This window comes from Pipistrellus kuhlii, unplaced genomic scaffold (assembly GCF_014108245.1).
Source record: "Pipistrellus kuhlii isolate mPipKuh1 unplaced genomic scaffold, mPipKuh1.p scaffold_m20_p_18, whole genome shotgun sequence".
Taxonomy (NCBI): domain Eukaryota; kingdom Metazoa; phylum Chordata; class Mammalia; order Chiroptera; family Vespertilionidae; genus Pipistrellus; species Pipistrellus kuhlii.
The window spans coordinates 7,896,808-7,916,561 of NW_023425493.1; the positions used below are offsets into that span (position 1 = coordinate 7,896,808).

General features: G+C 48.7%; 1 protein-coding gene across 3 annotated transcripts; it reads right to left on the reverse strand.

The window, feature by feature from the left end:
* Positions 1–1,030: 1,030 nt before the first annotated feature.
* On the reverse strand, positions 1,031–16,787 carry FCMR (Fc mu receptor). Of its 3 annotated transcripts, none has more exons than XM_036442169.2 (9): positions 16,491–16,787; positions 7,987–8,319; positions 7,241–7,299; positions 7,033–7,096; positions 5,919–6,123; positions 5,096–5,235; positions 4,728–4,880; positions 4,355–4,434; positions 1,031–1,893 (listed from the first exon to the last, which is right to left on the reverse strand). In XM_036442169.2, exons 1-9 carry the CDS (start codon positions 16,528–16,530, stop codon positions 1,717–1,719), a joined length of 1,251 nt encoding a protein of 416 aa, XP_036298062.1. In that variant the 5' UTR covers positions 16,531–16,787; the 3' UTR covers positions 1,031–1,716. The 3 variants fall into 3 exon arrangements, with proteins under 3 accessions (XP_036298062.1, XP_045439031.1, XP_036298059.1); XM_045583075.1 differs by having other exon boundaries at positions 4,376–4,434; positions 7,241–7,350; XM_036442166.2 differs by having other exon boundaries at positions 7,241–7,350.
* Positions 16,788–19,754: the final 2,967 nt, after the last annotated feature.

Below are 19,754 nucleotides of genomic sequence, written 5' to 3' on the forward strand. Positions count from 1 at the left end.
TGGGCATGACTATCCCATTGTCCTATCATCTCCAGGAACAGAGCCGTGGGGTGGAGGTGAGGGGCACCAGTGTGAAATGTAAATGAGAAAAGATCTAATGTGCCCAACTCAAAGCAAGCTCATGAAATGTTTCATTTTGTGCCCACACTCCCCACCCCACTCACACCTCAGTTAACCTTGAGTGCCCTCCTTTCTTATCCTACTCATGCTTATCTGCCACTGGAGAGGGTGCCAGGGGCAAGCTGACATTGCTGACGGTGTGGTGGTACCTGGGGGGGCTCTCCAATCAGTGATGCCATTCCCTGCTAATAAAAGGCAGGGAACTCAAGTCTGGCAGCCTTTCCTTTCTGTTTCTGGACAAGGGCCCAGGGAGGCTGAGCTGTGTGTCTGGGAATGACCTTTTTCCCAGCAGCAAGATTGGGCATCCTCTTGTCTCAGGCTCTGGCTTGTCTCTGTAGTTGACATCAGCGTAAAGATACAATGTCTGCCTATGCCCTTGCGCAGAAGACTGAAGGGTAAGAATCTGTGAAGGAGATGGGACCTCTTCCTCCATGACGGAAGTGCTATTGCTGAGCTCCTGGCCCTCAGAGCCCAGGCCACTTTCCTTCCCCCCCTTGCTGGGACTATCTCAGCCATCCACACCGTTACCTCTCTCTGCTTCCAGAAATGCACCTTATCTCGTGGCCAGTTACTGGTGTATTTCTGGAAGCAGAGAGAGGTAACGGTGTGGATGGCTGAGATAAGAGCCATGTTAAGATGGAAGAAGGATAAGGAAGTGACACAAACAATTTTTAGAAGACTGTATATTCTGCAGCTTTGGGGTGAAAGGTTCTACAAATGCCAATTAAATCCATTTGATCCAGAGTGTCCTTTAGAGTCTCTGTTTCCTAGTTAATTTTTTTGTTTGGAAGATCTATCCGGTGATGTCAGCGGCGTTGAAGTCTCCTACTATCGTGTTTCCCCGAAAATAAGACCTAGCGCAACTTTGGGAGAAAAAAATTAATATAAGACACTGTCTTATTTTCGGGGAAATAGGGTATGACTGTACTGTAGTCGACCTCTCCCTTAGAGTCCTCTAGAAGTGACAAAAACTATTTTTTTAAAAGAGGGAAAATGCTAGGGTTAGAATCCTTAGGAGCATCAAGGAAGGGAGACTTAAAGGAGATGCAGGGACATTGGGAAATATATATGGTTCTGAAAATTTAGAATCCTTCATCACATCACACCCTGTCATAGGACACAAGATGAGTAAAACTCACTAGTGCCACCCTTCATGAAGACCAAGGCAAGGTGTTGCCAGGGGGCATTTCATACCAGGCCCCCTCCAGCTCACAGGGCTGAGGCATGGCTTCACGTTGCAGTCCGGGGATCTTCCATTGGTAGGAGGCCCAGGCCTGGGAAGGGTTCCAGAAGCAACAGCTATGCCTGGGCTCCGGCTCGCTGCCACATGGTCTAGAGCCAAGGCCGCAAAACCTCTGTGGTCAAAGATAGTCTGCAAATCCCACAGCCTGGCACGGGGCTTGAAAAGGAAGCAGATGGCATCGGGACAAATGCCCTGTGTGGCCAGAAGCCACCTGAAGGCCACGGGTGTTTGCAAAGGTGTGCAGAAGAGCTGAGGGAAGTGAGCTAAGCTCAGGGCGATGTGGCAGAGACAGGATGGAAGGGGAGATGTGGGACATTAGGATCAGGTGTTGGAAACCAGCAGACAAACAAGACTCATTGGCGCAGAGGCCTGGGCCCAGGGGGACAGCTGGAGGGGTGAGTGAGGCAGGAGATATTGACGTATTCATCTGCATCAGCGTCCTCCATCATGGCGGCAGGCTGGTGGAAAACGCTCATGTATTCGCAGCTGATCTTCAGAGATGGCTCTTGGGGCCAGGGACTTTCCGACACCTGGGAAAACCAAACAAGAAGCATCACTCAGTCTGTACGGAGAGATTCTATATTTCTCCAGCCGAATCCCCACAGTGGGCCGTGGCGGGCATGCATATGGTTGCTGACTTCCAGAAGGCAGCAACACAGAGGTGGCTGCGCTCCATCAAGCGTCTCCGCCCTGGGGATTTTCAGGGCGGAATCTCACCCAAGATAACTGGAGAACACTTAGATCTAACATGGGCAGGAACTACCTTAAATGGGGCTCAGACTGAAGTCACGTGGCAAAGCACCAGCCTGAAGGAGACTTGGCTGCCAGAGGAGTTTCCCTCTGGGATTAGATGGAATAAATATACATCTTCAAGGGAGTTATTCAGAGGCAGGTGAGTCACTCCTGCGCGCTGGAAGGGCTTGGAGAGGCAGTGACGTGGTGTGACAGTGCATTCCAGGAAGGTGCTGGGTGGTGAAGGGGAGAAAGGCAGCTGGGCCTGTGGGCACCGGGTGCTCCTTTCCCCAGACAGAAACTTCAGAACTACCTGCCTTCCGGATGGGTCCGTTCTCAGGGGACCAGGCTGACCCACGACCCAAGAAGGCTGGTGTGGTGATGGGCCACATGTTTACTTATGTATTTATTTTAATTATATTTTTTATTGATTCCAGAGAGGAAAAAGAGAGAAAGAGATAGAAACATCAATGATGAGAGAGAATCATTGATCAGCTGCTTCCTGCACACCCCACACTGGGGAATCCAGCCTGCAACCCGAGCATGTGCCCTTGACCAGAATCAAACCTGGGACCCTTCAGCCCACAGGCCAACAACACTCTATCCTCTGAGCCAAGCCAGCTAGGGAGTGGGTCACATGTTCAAGCACAATTGCTGAGAACCAGAAGTCCAGCCCCCTGAGCACAGTAGGCCCCCAGGAAGTGCCCATGGAAAGGACCTGTGGCTTTTTGAACTTAGCTCCCATTGTCTGTTATCATTTACCATTTGAGATCAATTTATTTGGTTTAAAAATGAAAACATTCCCCGTGAGGGCTAAAATAGCCACTCATTCATTTTACACACCTTGTTAGGAACTCGTTCCATCAAGATTTTTGTCCCTAATGGTAGGACTGAGAGTTTCAAGCAAGGAGGAAGGATAAAAGTTGAACAAGCTGACAGGGTGAGGGTTGTACGGCCACAGGGCAGTTCTAGACAAAAGGGTGTGAATGAGGGCAGCGTGGGTAGAGTCTGGGCACGGCTGGACCTGCCTTAGCTACCGTGAACCCTCTCCAGCAGGGGCGAGTGACCACAAACCCAAGCAGCTGGAGTTGACTGTGGCAGAGCTGTCACTGGCTGCTGGCATCAATTTTAGCCCAAGAATGCCCAGCTGGCGACTACATTTCCCAGTCAATGGATGCGGGAGGAAGTGATGCGTCTGGAAGAAGCAGTGTTCTTTCCCTCCCTCTCTGGGCTGGAGTGTGGCGTTGAGCACTGACCATGGTCCAGGCAAGACGCCAGGGATGGGGAAGCAACAAGACAGGAGGTGTTTTAGCCCCTGGGCGACCTCCTGCCCTTACTTGGGAGAAAACAGACTTCCATCGTGTGAGGCCTCTGGTTTAAAGTCCATTGCTTTAGCTAGTCTACACCCTAATTTAAAAAAAGACTTTGGCTGCCTTAGCGGGTTTGGCTCAAAGGATAGAGTGTCAGCCTGCAAACCAAAGGATCCCAGGTTCGATTCCAGTCAAGGGCATGTACCTTGGTTGTGGGCACATCCCAATAGGGGGTGTGCAGGAGGCAGCTGATCAATGTTTCTTCCTCTTTGTAAAAAATCAGTAAAATATATTTTTTAGAAAAAGACTTTGGCTACACTTAGTTTTTCCTTGTTTCTAAGCAAACAGTGTTTTAGCTACTGTGGGCTACTTGAGAGATTAAAATCATTTCCCCCCTGAATTTGGGGGGGGGGGGGAAGATGGTTTGCCCATCTGCCAATGGCCACGGACAGAAACACGAGCTCCTATGTCTATCCCTAGATTTCAAAAGGAACCCTCCCCACCCCAGGTGCTGAATCCTCTCTACATCTTGCCATCTGCCAGGTCATCCTCTGCGCTTCACTGCCTCCCGTGATGGGTGAACGAGCTCCTCTCATCTCAGAGAGCCCAGGTCTCCCTCCTATTAAGGTAAAAGTGTGTAGCTCCCACCCCCTCAGGCCTCCTCAAAATAGACTCTCCCGCGAGAGCCCTTCGTGTGTGAATTACCACCCATCAGCCTCTACTTGGCACCCGCGAAAATGCTTGGCTAGCAGCCAGGTAGCTAAGTTTACCCCATGGGCGGGCAGGCCCTGCAGGGACACCCCTGAAGGAAGAAACGGGGACTAGTTCCCAGACTCGGTGCGGTAGCAGCTGGGAAAGCGCAGCCCCGGAGCTACTGGTACGCGCATCTGGGGTGATGGTGCCGGGTCCGCGCCCAGCTCGGGGACCGCCCCGTCGGAACAGTTCTTACCTGGGCGGGGGCAGAGCTCACCTGTGGCGGAGCGGGCGGTGCCAAAGCTCCGGGGCCCGGGGTTGGTGCCTCCAGGTCACCTGGGGGAGCGGGAAGCCGGGATGAGGGCCGGGGAGGAGGAGCTGGCCCTGCGCTCTGGCTTTCCCCCTGCGCGCCCTCGGTGCCCGCTGCTCTGGCTGCTCCAGCTCATCCAACCGAAGGCTGGGACCCCGTATCCTGTTCTCATCCGCCCCCAATGCCCCTCTCACCCCCTGATCACCGTCCCTTCCACCCCCCCCCCCCATCTCCGTATCCTCCCCATTACCCCGCGCCCTCCCTTACCCTGTGGTCCCCAGGCCCTCCTCCAGCCAGCTTACCCACCGCCCCTGCTTACCCGCGGCGTGGGCCCCCCGGTCGCGCCGGGGGCAGGCGCTGTAGACGTTGTTTTGAGAGCGTGGCCGCTGGGACACGCGGGGCCGCTGCGCCTGGGGCCGCTGGGAGGCCCCCATGGCGCTCATCCTCAGCCGGCTCGCCCGCCTGGAGAGGGCTTCTCGGCGCAAAGCCACGGGGAGGGGAGAACGGCTTAGGGGGCGTGGCGCCGGCCCACCCCCCACGGAAGACCAAAGCGCCCCGGATCCTTCGTCCCCACTTCCAGGTGATTCACCCCCATCCCTGGTTCCCCGAACCCCAGACCGCTCCTCTAAAGCTCCCCGGTTTCCCCGGGATCCAGCAGGGGCGTGTGCTCCGGGCTCGACCGCTCACCTTTCTTCCTTTGAATGATCCTGGTCACCAGCATCCCCAGAAGTGTCAGTAGGATGAGGCTCAGGAAGATGGGGATCAGGAGCTGAAACCCCTGGTCTTCCCTTGGGGACGCTGGGCCAGCTGGGCCGTGGTGGGAGGCTCTGAGGGGGGACAGGAGAGGCAGAAGGGGGAGAGGGCGGTCAGGGAGGAGGGAGGCCTAAGGAAGCACTGTTGAGTGGCCACTTTTTGGAGGTGGCTCAGATTGTCCCTTTGTTAACGGAGTGTTTTTCTCCTCCCAACAAAGAGCCTTGTTTCTGGAGTCAGGAAACCTGGGTTCACATTTACATTCCAGCCTCCTTCGTTGGGAGGAGAAAATGCTGCCCCCTAGTGGTCTATTGCAGCACTTTCCTGGAGCATCTAGCCTTGAGAGCAGTGCTGTCCAATAAGAAGCATAGCCTGAGTCATATACGTAATTGAAAATGTCCTAATAGCTAGATTGAAAAGGTAAAAGGAAGCACGTGAAGATAGTTATAACACTTAACAGTTCAGTCGTTAATTTTATTCTCGTTTAGTTTCTCCCCATCGAAACAGATGTGAAGGAATGCAGAGGGACTGCAAATGTGGGGTCTGGCTTCTACAGGATCGCCCTCTGGGACACTGGCAAGTATATTCATGTTCAGGGTACTGCAGAATTAATGTGCTGTGCTCACAGGCAGTCTATGTCACAGAGGCCTTCTAGAGACAAAGCCAAGAGGGGTCTTGGCTGGTAGACATTTCAGTGGGTCTCCGAGTTCTAGACTATTTTGCCGGGTTCTAGCCCATCCTGGGTGTGGAGGCCTCTCACCTCTGCCTGTGAAGCCTGGTGTGCTGGTTGTAGCTGGCTGTCTGGGGCCTGAGCAGCCCCTCCGGTGCTGAGGTCTTTGAGCTTGTGGTGGGTGACAGGCGGGTAGTGGGCTTTGACCTGAAAACTCGAGGGCGGTGGGTGATTGGGGTGGTGGGGGAGGAGTGCTGTGCTGGAGGGGCCTTCGTCGTCGGAGCGGGTGAGGTTTCTGCAGGAGACAGCAGGAAAAAGTGATCTTCCATCTGACACCCTAGTCTCCAGCAGGGGTGGGCTACCATCTCTGTCCTGAACACACTCTCCCCTGTCACCTAGGCGACCTTCGTTCTTGCACTCCTCGGGGCCTGTCATGCCTTCTTAGCATGCTGTCCACACCCAAGAAATTCTACCCAGATCTGCTTCAAACATCGTTTTCTCCAGGCAGCCTTCCCCGACTTCCCAGGCAGAACAGCCTGCCCTCCTCTGAGCCTGGAGAAAACTTGTTTTCTGCCATGTGCTTGTCTATTCTCCCCCCTCCCACACCTGTCAGGGGCACATAATATCCCTCTTGGCGCCCAGCAGGGTCCTATAGTGACACTAATCTATCTACCCCACAGGGTAGATGTGATGGCAATATTGCATGTCAAAATGCATTTGAAACAGGAAAATGATATAGAATGTAAAGGTATCTTTTTTTTTTTTTTTTTTTTTTTAGTAGAATCATTTTTTTTTTCATTGCAAAATAGAGTTGTTAAAATCACTGTATGCCAGCAAGTGGAAGACAGCCCTGTGGGCAGCAGGAGTCATAATGAGCTCCAGCTGGGAGCCTTCTGCCCAATTTCTGTTTCAGCAGTCATTCATAAAAGAGCTGGGTTTTGTGAATGGAGCACAAACTCCATTGCTTGCGGTGCCACCTAGTGGTGATGTAAGTTCTGTGACTAGAGCCGGGTGTCCAGGCTGTAGGCTGGGCTTGAAGGACACAGAAACAGACTTCAGGGGGGTACCCTCTCCTGAGGCAGAGAAGCACACAATCCCAGACTCCGCCCTGCTCTGCCGATCACTCTGTGAACAACACAACCTCCTTCCCTTTTCACAGCGCCCCATCACCACCTCCTCTCCCACTCCAGCTTCGGGAACTGACCTTTGGAGAGGACTTCGAAGGAACCGGCAAGTACAGGTTTCTGGAACCAAGGGGGCATCTCCATAGGTGGAACTTCCTGAAACCAGGGTGGCATCTCCATAGGTGGAACTTCCCGAAACCAGGGTGGCATCTCCTTGGGTGGAACTTTCCGAAACCAGGGTGGCATCTCCTTGGGTGGAACTTCCCGAAACCAGGGTGGCATCTCCTTGGGTGGAACTTCCCGAAACCAGGGTGGCAGCTTCTCCTCTTCCCAGAATGGGTCATACTCTACAGGTGGCATGAGGAATGCACTGGTGGGCTCTGGAAGGAGATGGAAGCCTGGGGAAGGGGCAGTGGTCTGAGCTGAAGCTGACTCAGCCAAGGTGGGTGGCAGTGAGGGGATGAGGACAGAGTCCGCCAAGAGGAGCAGACAAAGAAACCCTTTTACCCCAGCCCAACCCACCCGGAGGCCACTGGGTTTTTAGGATGTTGAATCGGTGCTGCTGATGTGTGAGGGAGTCGGTGGAGAAAGACAGGACTCAGCAGAAATATAGAAAGGATCAGAACCTACAGCAACACGTTTGGCCTACAGATGTGGCCTGAGAAATGACTGCCTTTCCTTCATGTGCACCCCTGATATTTCTCCTGGGACCATTATGTCTTTTTGCTCCCCATTTTCTCCAGTCTCAGAACCTCTCCTCAATCTCAGCCCCCACTCCCTGCCTCATGCCCCGGGCAGGATGGATGCAATACAACACAAGGAGAGCGCCAATCTTGTTTGCATAGACAATTCCGTGGACCATGAATTTAACTGACTCTATGGGGTCCACCTATACAAATCTCGGTTATTATTGAACTGACTAATATGGTGCTAGCATAAGAGTCTGGGGACTGCCAGAGACCACTGGCCGTCTTAACTTTCCCGAACGGAAAGGTTTGCCGGGGGCCTGAGCCTCCATCAGGTCGGGCACCTACCACTGCGAACATCCAGGGTGACTTTCTGGGTCTTGCCCCAGTCTGTGTGACTGCCTTTCCCACAGGCATAGACTCCACTGTCACTCTCGGTCAGCTCTGTCACCTCCACTAGGAACACATTCCGGTCTGGACACAGCTTCAGGGTGACTCGGTTCTTGTATTTTTCCCTGACAAAATTCACGCTGGACACCACGGTGGAACACACTTGCGGTTTGGCTGTCTCGCGGCACAGATACACCCTATCGTACACTTCAGGAAGTGGGCACTCGATGGTAATAGATCCGCCCAGCATCCCCTCCAGCTTGACTTCTGGGAGCATCAGGGCTCCAGATACTGCAGGAAGAGGGAGCGAATGGACAGGAAGCCTCATTACCAGCCGTACTCCCAACTCCAGCCCTCTTTCCAGCCCGGACCCCAGTCCAGCCTCATGCTTATCCCCAGAACTGCCCGTTCCTTTTATCATCACAAACCTCAACCAGCCCTCTGCGTCAGTGCAATCCTCATCTCTACCCCTAGCCTCATCCCCAACCTTTTCCCAGGCCCACCCCTCTTTACAGCCTCGGTCCAACTCTATGTTCATTTCTGTGCCCAAACTTGTCTCAGCCACGCTCCTCCCCAGCCCAGGCCTGAACATAACCCTCAGCTCATCACCAAACCCATGTGCAGGAGGACACCAACCCCCTAAGAACATGGTAAAAAAAGTACTCCACTCCAAGGAGAGAAGATATTCCATGGTAAACGCAAACAGTGCACAACCCAGGTGACTTTGGCGTGGCATTGGGAGGCATGGAACCATTTTGCTGCATGGAACCATTTTGCTGTTTAGTTTTGCTTTGCTCAGATCCATTCAGCCAGAACAACCATTCCCACCCAGTTCTATTTGTTATCTCTATAAGCATATATTGAATGCCTTTCAAGGGACAATAGATAGTTGGTATTCCTCCCCTCACAGAAAGACTCATTTAGTGGGTGGTACAAATGGGTAGCCACTCCTGGCTAGTGTCGCTCAGTAGTTGAGTGTTGACCCATGAGCTAGGAGGTCATGGTTTGATTTCTGTCAGGGCACATATTGAGGCTTGATCCCCAGTAGGGGGCATGCAGGAGATAGCTAATTGTTGATTCTTTCTCAATATTTCTATCTCTCCCTCTCTGATATAATAATTTAAAAAAACAAAAAAACAAAAAACTACGATCTCATGGCTGCAACTCTATATTCTTCTTAACACACACACACACACACACACACACACACACACACACACACTCACACCCCACAAATGGACAGCTACTATAGCACAGTGCCATAGATCCCACGAAGAGATAGACACACAGGGCTCCTTGGAAGCATCAAACAGGGCACCTGGTCCAAGCTGTCGCAGCGGGATGGTGTAGTTTGAGGAAGGCTTTCTGAAAGAAGTGATATCTCAGTTGTGACCTGAAGGCCTGGGCATGGAGGGCAACGAGGGGGTAATGAGGGTCTTCACTGCAGTGGGGGACAGAGAAGGAAAGCAAAGGTGTATGTGGGTTTGTGTGCCTATGTGCATGGGTGTGCATAGTGTGTGAGCCTTGGGGAGGGGCTGGAGCGGGGAGGGATAAAAGATGTGGTTCATGAATCCCTGACATCAAAAGCTCTGCTTTGGCCAAAGAAAGCAGGTCTAATGCAGTTGGAGAGGAAGGTAGGGCTAGTGGCCAGTTAAGGGGGTCCAATATGTGTCTGCATATTTCTATCAAGATGGTTCCTAGGGTAATGTGTGTGTTGCGGTGGGGCTGGGGCCTTGAATGGAGGAGGAGAGATGCTTCCAACAATGAGAACAGCCCCCATATGGGCCAGGATGAACACATGTTAATGGGGGCGGGGGGAGAGAAGATCATGAACTTCCTGAAATTCATCCACAGATCACACATCAAGAATAGCTGCTAGGGCCCTAGCCAGTTTGGCGCAATGGATTGAGCATCTGCCTGCAGACCAAAGGGTCCCAGGTTTGATTCTGGTCAAGGGCACATGCTGCAGGCTCCATCCCTAGTAGGAGACATGCAAGAGGCAACTGATCAATGATTTGCTCTCATCATTGATGTTTCTATATCTCTTTCACTCTCCTTTCCTCTCTGAAATCAATAAAAATATAAATAAATAAAAAAGAATAGCTGCTGAGAGTCAAGGAAAGAAGTGGGGGCTTGTGGCTTCTAGATGAGCAGAGACCCGAGGAAGACATTCAAGGAGAGGGAAGAAGAAATAGCTATGGGAACATGGGGTGTGGGAGAGAAGGGTAGAGAGGGGCTGGAAGGAGCATTTGCATGTTACTATCTAGAAGTGCAACTGTTGTAACATGCTAGGGAGAAGCAGAGGGGCCAGCCACATATGTAAGATCTGACACAGAAACCCTTACACAAATGACCTAACACTGCTTTAAATCCGCTGGGACTTGAGGCATGTGTGGTCGTCTCGTGACTGTAACATGGCAATGGAAGGGTGACCTGTGCAAAGGACAAAGACCCAATTGAGGGGGTTGGGGAACCACCTGGTGTGTCCAGACAGCCCACACATGCATGTAAATCTCAATACCTATGAATAAGCACATTAACATTTTTGGACCAACTCAGTGAGAAATGGGCACGGATGCTGCTTTCCCAAGAGCAAGATGCTATAAAATAGCCATGTGCCCGACAGAGCAGAGAGGGGTCAGCCCCTAGCCAGGCACCTCCTGTGGCCGCCCTCCACTCACCCCTGGCTTGCCCAGATCCTCTGTTGTGGGCCGCATGTTTGTGTCCCTCAAAAATCCGTGTGGTGAAATCCTAACCCCCAACGTGCTGGTATTAGGAAGTGGGGTCTTTGGAAGTTGATTAGATTAGATGAGGTCATGAGGTGGGACCCTCATGAAGAGATTAGTGTCCCTATTCTCTCTCTACATACAAGAAGAGGTCAAACAGGCGCACAGGGAGACAGTGGCCAAATGCAAGCCAGGAAGAGAGCATCTGCTGGCACCTTGATCTTAAACACCTGGTTTCCCGAACTGTGAGAAATAAACATCTGGTGTTTAAACCCTGCAATCTATGGTATTTTGTTGCAGCAGCCCGAGTTGACTAAGACATCCTCATTGTGCAAAGGCTGGATGGGGTAAGCACAAGAAAAGCTGCTGGGTACACTGAGCTCTGGTCCCAAGGAAGCACCAGTTGGCAAGATGAAAATGACCAGACCCCAGCTCTCCTTGGACTTCAGAGTAGCTTGTAACGGGCATCCAAGGCTTAGAAAAGCATATTTCCCCAACAGAAGAAAGATAGATGTAACTTCCTGGTTTAGAACTATGCACAGCATGCTAAGATTCATGTGGAGAGAACTTGCTCGATCCAGATTGAGTCTAGGCACCTCATTGTAAACAAGCATCCAGGTGTCCTTAACATTTTGTGATTCTGGGCTAAAACTACATTTCCAAATGATTCCTAGGAGAAAGGGAGGGGTGAAAGGCTATATAAAGGGACCAAGCTATTTAATGGCATTTTAGCTACTATGTAAGTGACATTTATCTGTAATTTGGCAACTTGATTTATACTGGCGCTGTAGGGGAGGAAAGGGTATATGCAATTTCAAAAGTTACTAATTACATAATTAGATATAAATGGGTGTTTGGAACATGAAAATAATATAATTTTCATAATGCAAAATAAGGTCAATGGTCACATGGCCTTGACTGGTGACAGAACTCAGGAGATGGATTCTGGATTCCACAAAGCGATAATTTTCAGAGAGGAGTGATAATGAGGAGCTTATAACTCAAGTCATAGCAGAATCTCTGAAAGAAGGAAGCTGGCCTGAGACGTTTACACTTATCAGACAGAGCAGGCTTTGATAAGAAGATGAGAAACATCCAAATCAACTTTTCACTTCTGCATACACCAGCCTATGTGTGTCCAGACCTGCAGCCTGTCTTTTGTCCTTTCACAGTGAATGGAGTGTCCCCCTTCCTATCAGAAGCCAGTGCCTTCATCTGTCCCCTGAGCTCACCTGCTCACCTTCCCCAGAACTTCTCTCCTGCAATTGCCCTTTCTTTCCCTGCCTCATTGCTTTCTCCTCTTCCCGCAACGCCATGGCTTCCACACATGCGCCATAGTGCCGTATTGAAAACCCCTCGGGTGACTTTTGCCTCCCCTTCAGCTGTCACCTGTCTCTGTTCTCTTTCTCAAACGAGCCATCAAAATCACTGAATCCATGTCCACGCCTCCCAGTTCCTCTTCTACCTACACCTGTCAGAAGTTTGTCTCCAACATTCCGCTGAACGTGCTCTCATCAAAGCCACCCAGCGTTTTCCTATCACCATGTTTAACGGTCGCTTCTTTGTCTTCATTGTACTCACCCTCCTGCAGCACTTGATGAAATTGAGCCCTTGAAACACGTTCTGCCCTTGTCTCCCCTGACACCACACTCTCAATAGCTGCTCTTTTTCAATCTCCTTACTTACTTCTCTAGCCACATCCCAGTGTTGGACCACCCCAGGGCCTCGTACTTGGGCCTGTTCCTTTTTCTGTCCTCCACCACTCCCCGAATACTGGCTTATTTACTCCTGTGGCTTTTCGTGCCAACTCTATACAGAGTTCACCCAAACATGTATCTCCAGTCTTGTCTTTACCTCTGGGCTCCAGACTTGCCTTTCCAATGTTTACACCTAGATTCCATTTGAATATCTAATATGGTTTCAAACAAACAATGGCAAAAATAAATAAATAAATAAATAAATACATAAATACATAAATAAATAAATAAAAAAAATGGACTCTTGATTTCTCTTCCAAAACCCATTTCTACCCTTGCCTTTCAGGTCAAATTCATAAAATGTTTTCTACAACCAGGGTCCATAAGTTTAAAACTTGTATTTTCTATGTATTAAAATAGTTTATTGTTTCAGATCTTATATGTAGGTCTTTGGTCCATTTTGAATTAATTTTTGTAGTTGGGGATAAATTGTAATTTAGTTTCATTCTTTTGCATGTAGGGAAGTAAAGGCAGAAAGAAATGAATGGAACTATATCAAACTAAAAAAGCTGCATAGCAAAAGAAACCAACAGAACAGAAAGGCAACCAACCAAATGGGAGGTATTGGCAAACAATAGCCAGACAAATGGTTAATTTTCAAAATATATAAAGAACTCATACAACTCAGCACCAAACAAACAATTCTTTTAAAAAATGGGGAGAGGATCTGAAGAGACAACTCTCTCAAGAAGACATACAAAAGGTCAACAGATATAAGAATAGATGTTCAATTTGACTAGCTCTTAGGGAAATGCAAATCAAAACTACAATGAGATGCCACCTCACACCTGTTAGAATGGCTGTTACCACCAAGACAAGTAAAAACAGTGCTGGGGCGGTTGTGGATAAAAGGGGCCCCTCATTCACTGCTGGTGGGAATGTAGACTGGTCCAGCCACTATGGAAAACAGAATGGCCAGTCCTTAAGAGCTACCATGTGACCCAGCCACCTCTCTTCTGTATATCTACCCCCCAAATTTGAAAACCTTTATTCACAAAAATACATGCACCTCTGTATTCATTGCAGCGTTATTCATCGTGGCCAAGACATGGAGGCAACCAAAGTGTGCTTTGGTAGAGGACTGGATAAAGAAGATGTAGACATACACACAATGGGATACTACTCAGTCATAAGAAAGGATGACATACTGCCATCTATGGCAACCTGGGTGGATCTTGAAAATGCTAAGTGAAATAAATCAGAAAAAGCTAAGAACAATATGATTTCACTCATATGTGGAATATAGAATTAAAACTCATATAAACAGACAAAAGTATGGTAGATACCAGTGGGAAGGGGGTGGGAGAGTGATGAGTGGGGAAAGGGGGCTAAATATATGGTGAAGGAAGATGATTTAACTGGGTGGCGGGCACACAGTGCAATACACAGATCATGTATCATAGAAATGCACACTTGAAACCTATATGATCCTATTAACCATGCCCCAATAAATTTCATGGGGGGTGGGGGGGAAGAAAAACAATAAAGAATAAAACAAAACTGATTTCTTTACAAGTTCTTCCCATCTCAGTAAAGAGCACCAACATTCATCTAACTGCTGAAGCCCAAAACTCATCCCCACATGAAAATCAAGAACAGAATGTAGGTGTGTGTGTGTGTGTGTGTGTGTGTGTGTGTACTGGGTCACAACATCCAGTGTATGCATGTATTATTATTACTATTACTATTACTATTACTATTATTATTATTGGTAAACAAGGTTTGAAAGTCTATACCTTGAGATACTGCCTTACTTTATTAGGCTCCAGGCAGGTGGCCTATAGCTTGGGCCTCATGCATTGGACTCTGGGGACCATGAATGCAAATAAAAGCCCATATATTTTATGTCTAAATATTTTAAAGGTATTAAAAAAGCTAATAAACTGTTAAATAAAGTTTGTACTATCCCCCTCTGTTTACAAATTTACACACTCCTTGCGTGTTCACTCTAAAACATGGCTATAAGGTAAAAAAAGGCCCCAACCTCCCTGCCCCAGCCTCTTGCTTATCTCTCTGCTTTTCTATCATCCCTGGCTCCTGACAGCACCACAAGGGTACTGGTATATACACGATGGATTCCCCAGCTGGCAAGTATAGTCTCCATCTATCTCCTTCCCATGCAGACACATGTGCCACCCTTTAATTGGTCAAAGGATAGAAGACCCTGGGATGGAAGAACACACAGTCATTGAAAGTGGGCCTGCAGACATTTGGACAAAGAATTCAGGGTCTAGCCGAAACCGGTTTGGCTCAGTGGATACAGCGTCAGCCTGCAGACTGAAAGGTCCTGGGTTCGATTCCTGTCAAGAGCATGTGCCTTGGTTGTGGGCACATCCCCAGTTGGGGGTGTGCAGGGGGCAGCTGATCAATGATCCTTTCTCATCAATGTTTCTAACTCTCTGTCCTCTTCCTCTCTGTAAAAAGTCAATAAAATATATTTTAAAAAAAGAATTCAGGGTCTAGAAGAGGGGTTTACGGGTGGATTTGGTATGGGCACATAACATTGGGCCTGTGAATCCTCACCCTGTGGGTATGAGAACAAATGGAGAAGAGCCAGGCCCAGAGCCTGGACTCCTCTGGCCCAGATAGAACGATGGTGTTGCTTAGAACAGATGGCCATGGTACAATTTAGGTACTTTTCACCTTCTGCTCCCACCCAACCCCTCTTCCCCCTGAGGTCTGAGTTTAATTTTACTCACATTGTGCTCACTTTTGTCCTACTACCTCTCACTCAGTCTGACGCTTCATTAAACCTCTGTTCCCTTGGGCTTTATAGGGGTTTTTGATCTTCAATTTGACAAACATTTGACTTTCTTCCATATTCAAGCCATCAGAAAGAAAGCAAGTCTGAATAAAAAAATACATTTAGACCATCAAGGAGATGAGTGTTTAATCAACAAAATGTGGGCAACACCCCAAACCAGAATGCAAGGCAGAATGGGATCAGCTATTGGGCTTCAAAAGAGGAGGTTCTGGAAAGTGTACAGTAAGGAAGGCGATGGTTGAGATTATCTTTGAAGGACTCATAGAAGGTAGAGGTGAGCAGAAGAATGTTCCCAGCAGAAGAAATGGGATGATCAAAGACTAGTGGCAGTAAGTCTAGACTAGCACATGTTCAAGAAGTCCTGCTTGGCTGGAGGTTAGGGAAGTGCTGGGGAAGGTGATAAGCTCAGAAATACAGAGAAACACAGGGGAGAGGTATGTAATCCAGCAGGCATTTGGAGGGCAATCCTATGATTGGCGTCAAGTTCTTAGGAAAATTAATCTGGAACTATAGGTAGGTCAAATTGCAGGAAGAGGGAAAAATAGGTAGGAGATGACTGTGTTCTTTTTGTTTCCATTCCCCCTGTTACCTCTCTAGTAGAGGCAGCCATTGCTTCTTATCCTGGTAAGTGGAAATCTAGAAAGTACGTGAATTGGCCATTGATTGAATTGCAGTATGGCTGGGGACAAATGGAAAGAGGTTGTGAAAAGCCATTCTAACATTTTGCAGCTCCTATCAGTGATAGAGAGATTAGCTGGTTTGGATGGTGACCAACGAGACAGCTGTAAACTGAGATACCGAGTTCGGGAAATGGAGTAGGGCTACCGAATGGAGTAGGGAGTCTTCATTTAGAGTTGAAAGTTGAAAATCAGGAGTGAAAGAGATCCAAAGAAAAGGAGTGTAGAGCTAAGAAGAAAGAACTTTGGTGGCACTTGCTTTAAGGTTCCAAATTAATAGGCTCTTCATCGGGGTGAAGTGACACTTTCAGCCCTTGTGAACCCAGAATGAGATGTGTCTGGAATGGAGAGAGGGATGCTAGCAGGGAGTGGGAGGTCCTCCAATGCCTCATCTGGCCTCTGTCCATGTCCTGCCCTAGGTATTGGTCTGCAACTAAATCTGTCCAGAAACCTCAGAGCTGGAGACACCAGCCACTTCTCTACCTGTGTCCAATTCAAACCTCATAAGCCACGTGAGCTCTTCCCCCACATCACTTACCTGTGGGCAGGAAGTAGATGAACCAAAGCCAGAGGTCCATGGCTCCTTCCAGAACAAGGTCCCATTCAAGGGCCCAGGAGAGGGGGACAAAGATCCACTGCTCACCCAGGAACTGTCACAATCTGGGGCTTGAAAGATATTTCTGGCCCATGTGAGGATGAAGACTTGAAAATGAGGAAATGACTATCCTCTTATTTGCTTGCTAGTCTTAGACCAAAAAAGAAAACATCAGCAAACCACAACGGAAGTCAGGAGTGGAGAAAACATGTTGTGTTGAACGAGATTGGGTTACCAGGTTCAAAGACCACTGGAAAATGCCAGGCATACATTTCTTTGTTTTGGGCACTTTCTCTTGGAGGGGCCTCCCCTGCTTTATGTGTATTCATTGATGTCTTAGCCAGAGTCCTATTTTTTTCTTGTCTTCAGGATAAAAGAGCCTCATCACCACTCTTCTTGGTCTGAGGGAGGCTCTGTGGACAGAAACTTGTGCCTGAGTCAAAGGCGCTGGTTGTGGCCCTTGAAGTTATCTGACAATTATTTGAGCATCTACTATATGGGAATACTATGGATTTTGAACCTTGGTTTCTTTATCTAGAAATAAAGGTGGGACTAGATGATCCCTGGTTTTCCCTCCTACAAAACATTGCTCCTGGGGTCTTAAACCTCGTATCAGCCACCCTTTATATCTCTTATATCTCCCTAAGGGGCTGGCTCTGGCAGGAGCCCAGGCTCCTGTCCAATGACCGGAGGGGTGATGACAGGAAAGAGTGTTAGACAGAACTCTGCCTAAAGTCACAGCAGGCTGGTATAGCTAAACCTTTAGGACCTCAACTGTCCAAGGGCATAGCCCAGTAACTGAAGAGAGAGTCAGCCACGATGTATCATGGGTTCCAGTCAGAAGTCCTGTGCTCTGGTCCTGCCTTGACACTTTCTAGCTTTGAGCCTCAGTTTTGTCATTGATAAAATAGGGATGGGCCATGCCTTGCTTTCATGAAACCCAGCAGGAACCAAGCTCATGGAAGTACTTTAAAAGAACTTTAATATAGAGATGTTCGGGGCTGTTACTTATCAGAGAACTTCCAAAGCTTCTTTCCTGGATGTTGCTCCCAGGTCGGTTCCCAGGGCCCCACCTCTAGGCACTGCTGCCTCTGGTGCCCACGGGGGACTGAGGCTTCTTCACATCCTTCTGAGTGGAGGTGGCTAACAGCCTCCAGGCTCCTCAGTGGTCCTTTGAACACAGCTCTCTCCATCCCCCTGGCCCCCACACACCAGATTTATCACAAGCTCTCCAAAACACAAAGCAATGACGTCTGCAGAGCAGGTGCAGAGGAAGCATATGTGGTTGCCCGCCCACTCTATCTGTGTCTCCACTGGCCCAGAGCAGCTGTACTCATGACTTCCTGCAACCAATGTGTCAGTGGACAGCCTCAGGCCTCTGATTAGAGTGAGTGAAGGCCAGAGGTCTCAGGTCCCCTTAGCCTCCACCCTTTCTGACTTCGAGGACTCTGCCCAGCTGTCACATAGCTGGGCAACTGTGGGTTCCATGCCTGGGATTGCCTTGGAGAGAGAAAGAACAAATGAAGAAATGTGTTGTGGGTGTGATTGTGGGCATGAGTGTATGTGAACGTGAATGTGTAGTGTGTAATGTGTGAGAGATGAGTGGTATACAGCTGTAATGTGTGAGTGTATGAGAGTGTAAGGTAAGTGTTGTGTATGATAGTGTGAAGGTGTGCAGTGGGAATGTTATGTGTGATGTTAGTGTGTGAATGAATGATGTGTGACATAATGATGTGTGTGATGTGTGAATATGTGACGGGTGGCTGAATGTGTGCTGTGTAGTGTGAGTGTGTGACGTATGAACATGTGGTGTGTGAAGATGAGAATTGGCTTTGCTGTGGCTGGGGCCTGCCAGGAGGTGCTGAGAATGTGTGGGATGAGTGGGTAGGAGAGATTTTACTTCCTGTGTGGCCCAAATAAAACCCTCAGAAACATCACGTTGGGTTGTTAAGAGCAAGAATTAGGGGTCTTAGGATGTGTAGATAGAAAGTGAATATTTGGAGTCTCAAAACTTCCAGACCTTGGCTTGCCCATTCTCTGCCTCCACATGCTGCCCCAGGGTCTCAGGGTTGAGCCTCAGGGAAAGCTGATGCCTGGCTAGATTGCAAAGTGGGAAAAGTTTATTATCCTTCTCTTCTCCCTCTCATATTTGTTTCCCATTTAACCTCATTTCTCCTTCCTGATTAAAGGGCTGCTGTATCTCCCTGGTGCTCCTAATGGAAGGGGGCTTGATGGTCAAACATCTTCTATGAGCAATGAGTAATCAGAAGGGATGGACAGCCCTAACCGTTTTTGGCTCAGCTGGTAGAGCATCAGCCTGCGGACTGAGGGGTCCCAGGTTTGATTCTGGTCAAGAGCATGTACCTTGGTTGCGGGGAGTGCAGGAGGCAGCTGATTGATGTTTCTCACTCTCTATTCCTCTCTCTTCCTATCTGAAAAATATCAATAAAATATATATTTTTTAAAAGACTCACTTTTATTGTAAATGACACTGTCAAATTCCAGTTTGGGGGAAAAAGAAGGGATGGACAGGATGGAAAACTTCACAGCCCAATGACAGGTAGATGGAGACAATGAATAATACCACATAACTGGTACAGAGGACTTAGAACACTTCTGCTCTAGTCAAATTTAATGTCCAGTAACTTAGGCTTCATTATCCTCCTTATGTTACAGATGGGAGAAGAAGAATATTTCTCATAAAGTTTTGTGAGGATTGCAGGAATCAGCATTGCAAAGGGCTTTGCACAGGGCCTGGAATAATGTCGGAGAGCAGTGGAGACTAACCTCTGCCCAGGCGTGACCCTTTGGTGAGTCAGAGAGCAATTTCCTAGGGGTAAGACTGTGATAGGTTTTTTTTTGTTGTTGTTTTTTTAAGATTTTTTAAAAAATATATATTTTATTGATTTTGTACAGAGAGGAAGGGAGAGAGATAGTTAGAAACATCGATGAGAGAGAGTCATCGATCAGCTGCCTCTTGCACACCCCCTACTGGGGATATGTCCGCAACCAAGGTACATGCCCTTGACCGGAATCAAACCCGGGAACTTTCAGTCCCCAAGCCGACGCTCTATCCATTGAGCCAAACCGGTTTCGGCTGTGATAGGTTTTGACACACACCTGTAGCTTTGGTGCTCCTGGAATGATTTGCTCTCATTCAGGAGAAGCTAGGTAAGTATCATCATTGTAGAGAACAGAGAAATATTT

What these genes read in the sequence shown, in the direction of transcription:
- FCMR (XM_036442166.2), bottom strand. Translation starts at nt 16,530, where the DNA reads ATGGACCTCTGGCTTTGGTTCATCTACTTCCTGCCCACAG. An exon ending in GATCATTCAAAGGAAGAAAG is followed by an intron (nt 4,881 to 5,095) that starts GTGAGCGGTCGA and finishes TGCGCCGAGAAG; the next exon opens with CCCTCTCCAGGCGGGCGAGC. An exon ending in TGAGCTCTGCCCCCGCCCAG is followed by an intron (nt 1,894 to 4,354) that starts GTAAGAACTGTT and finishes TGGTTTTCCCAG; the next exon opens with GTGTCGGAAAGTCCCTGGCC.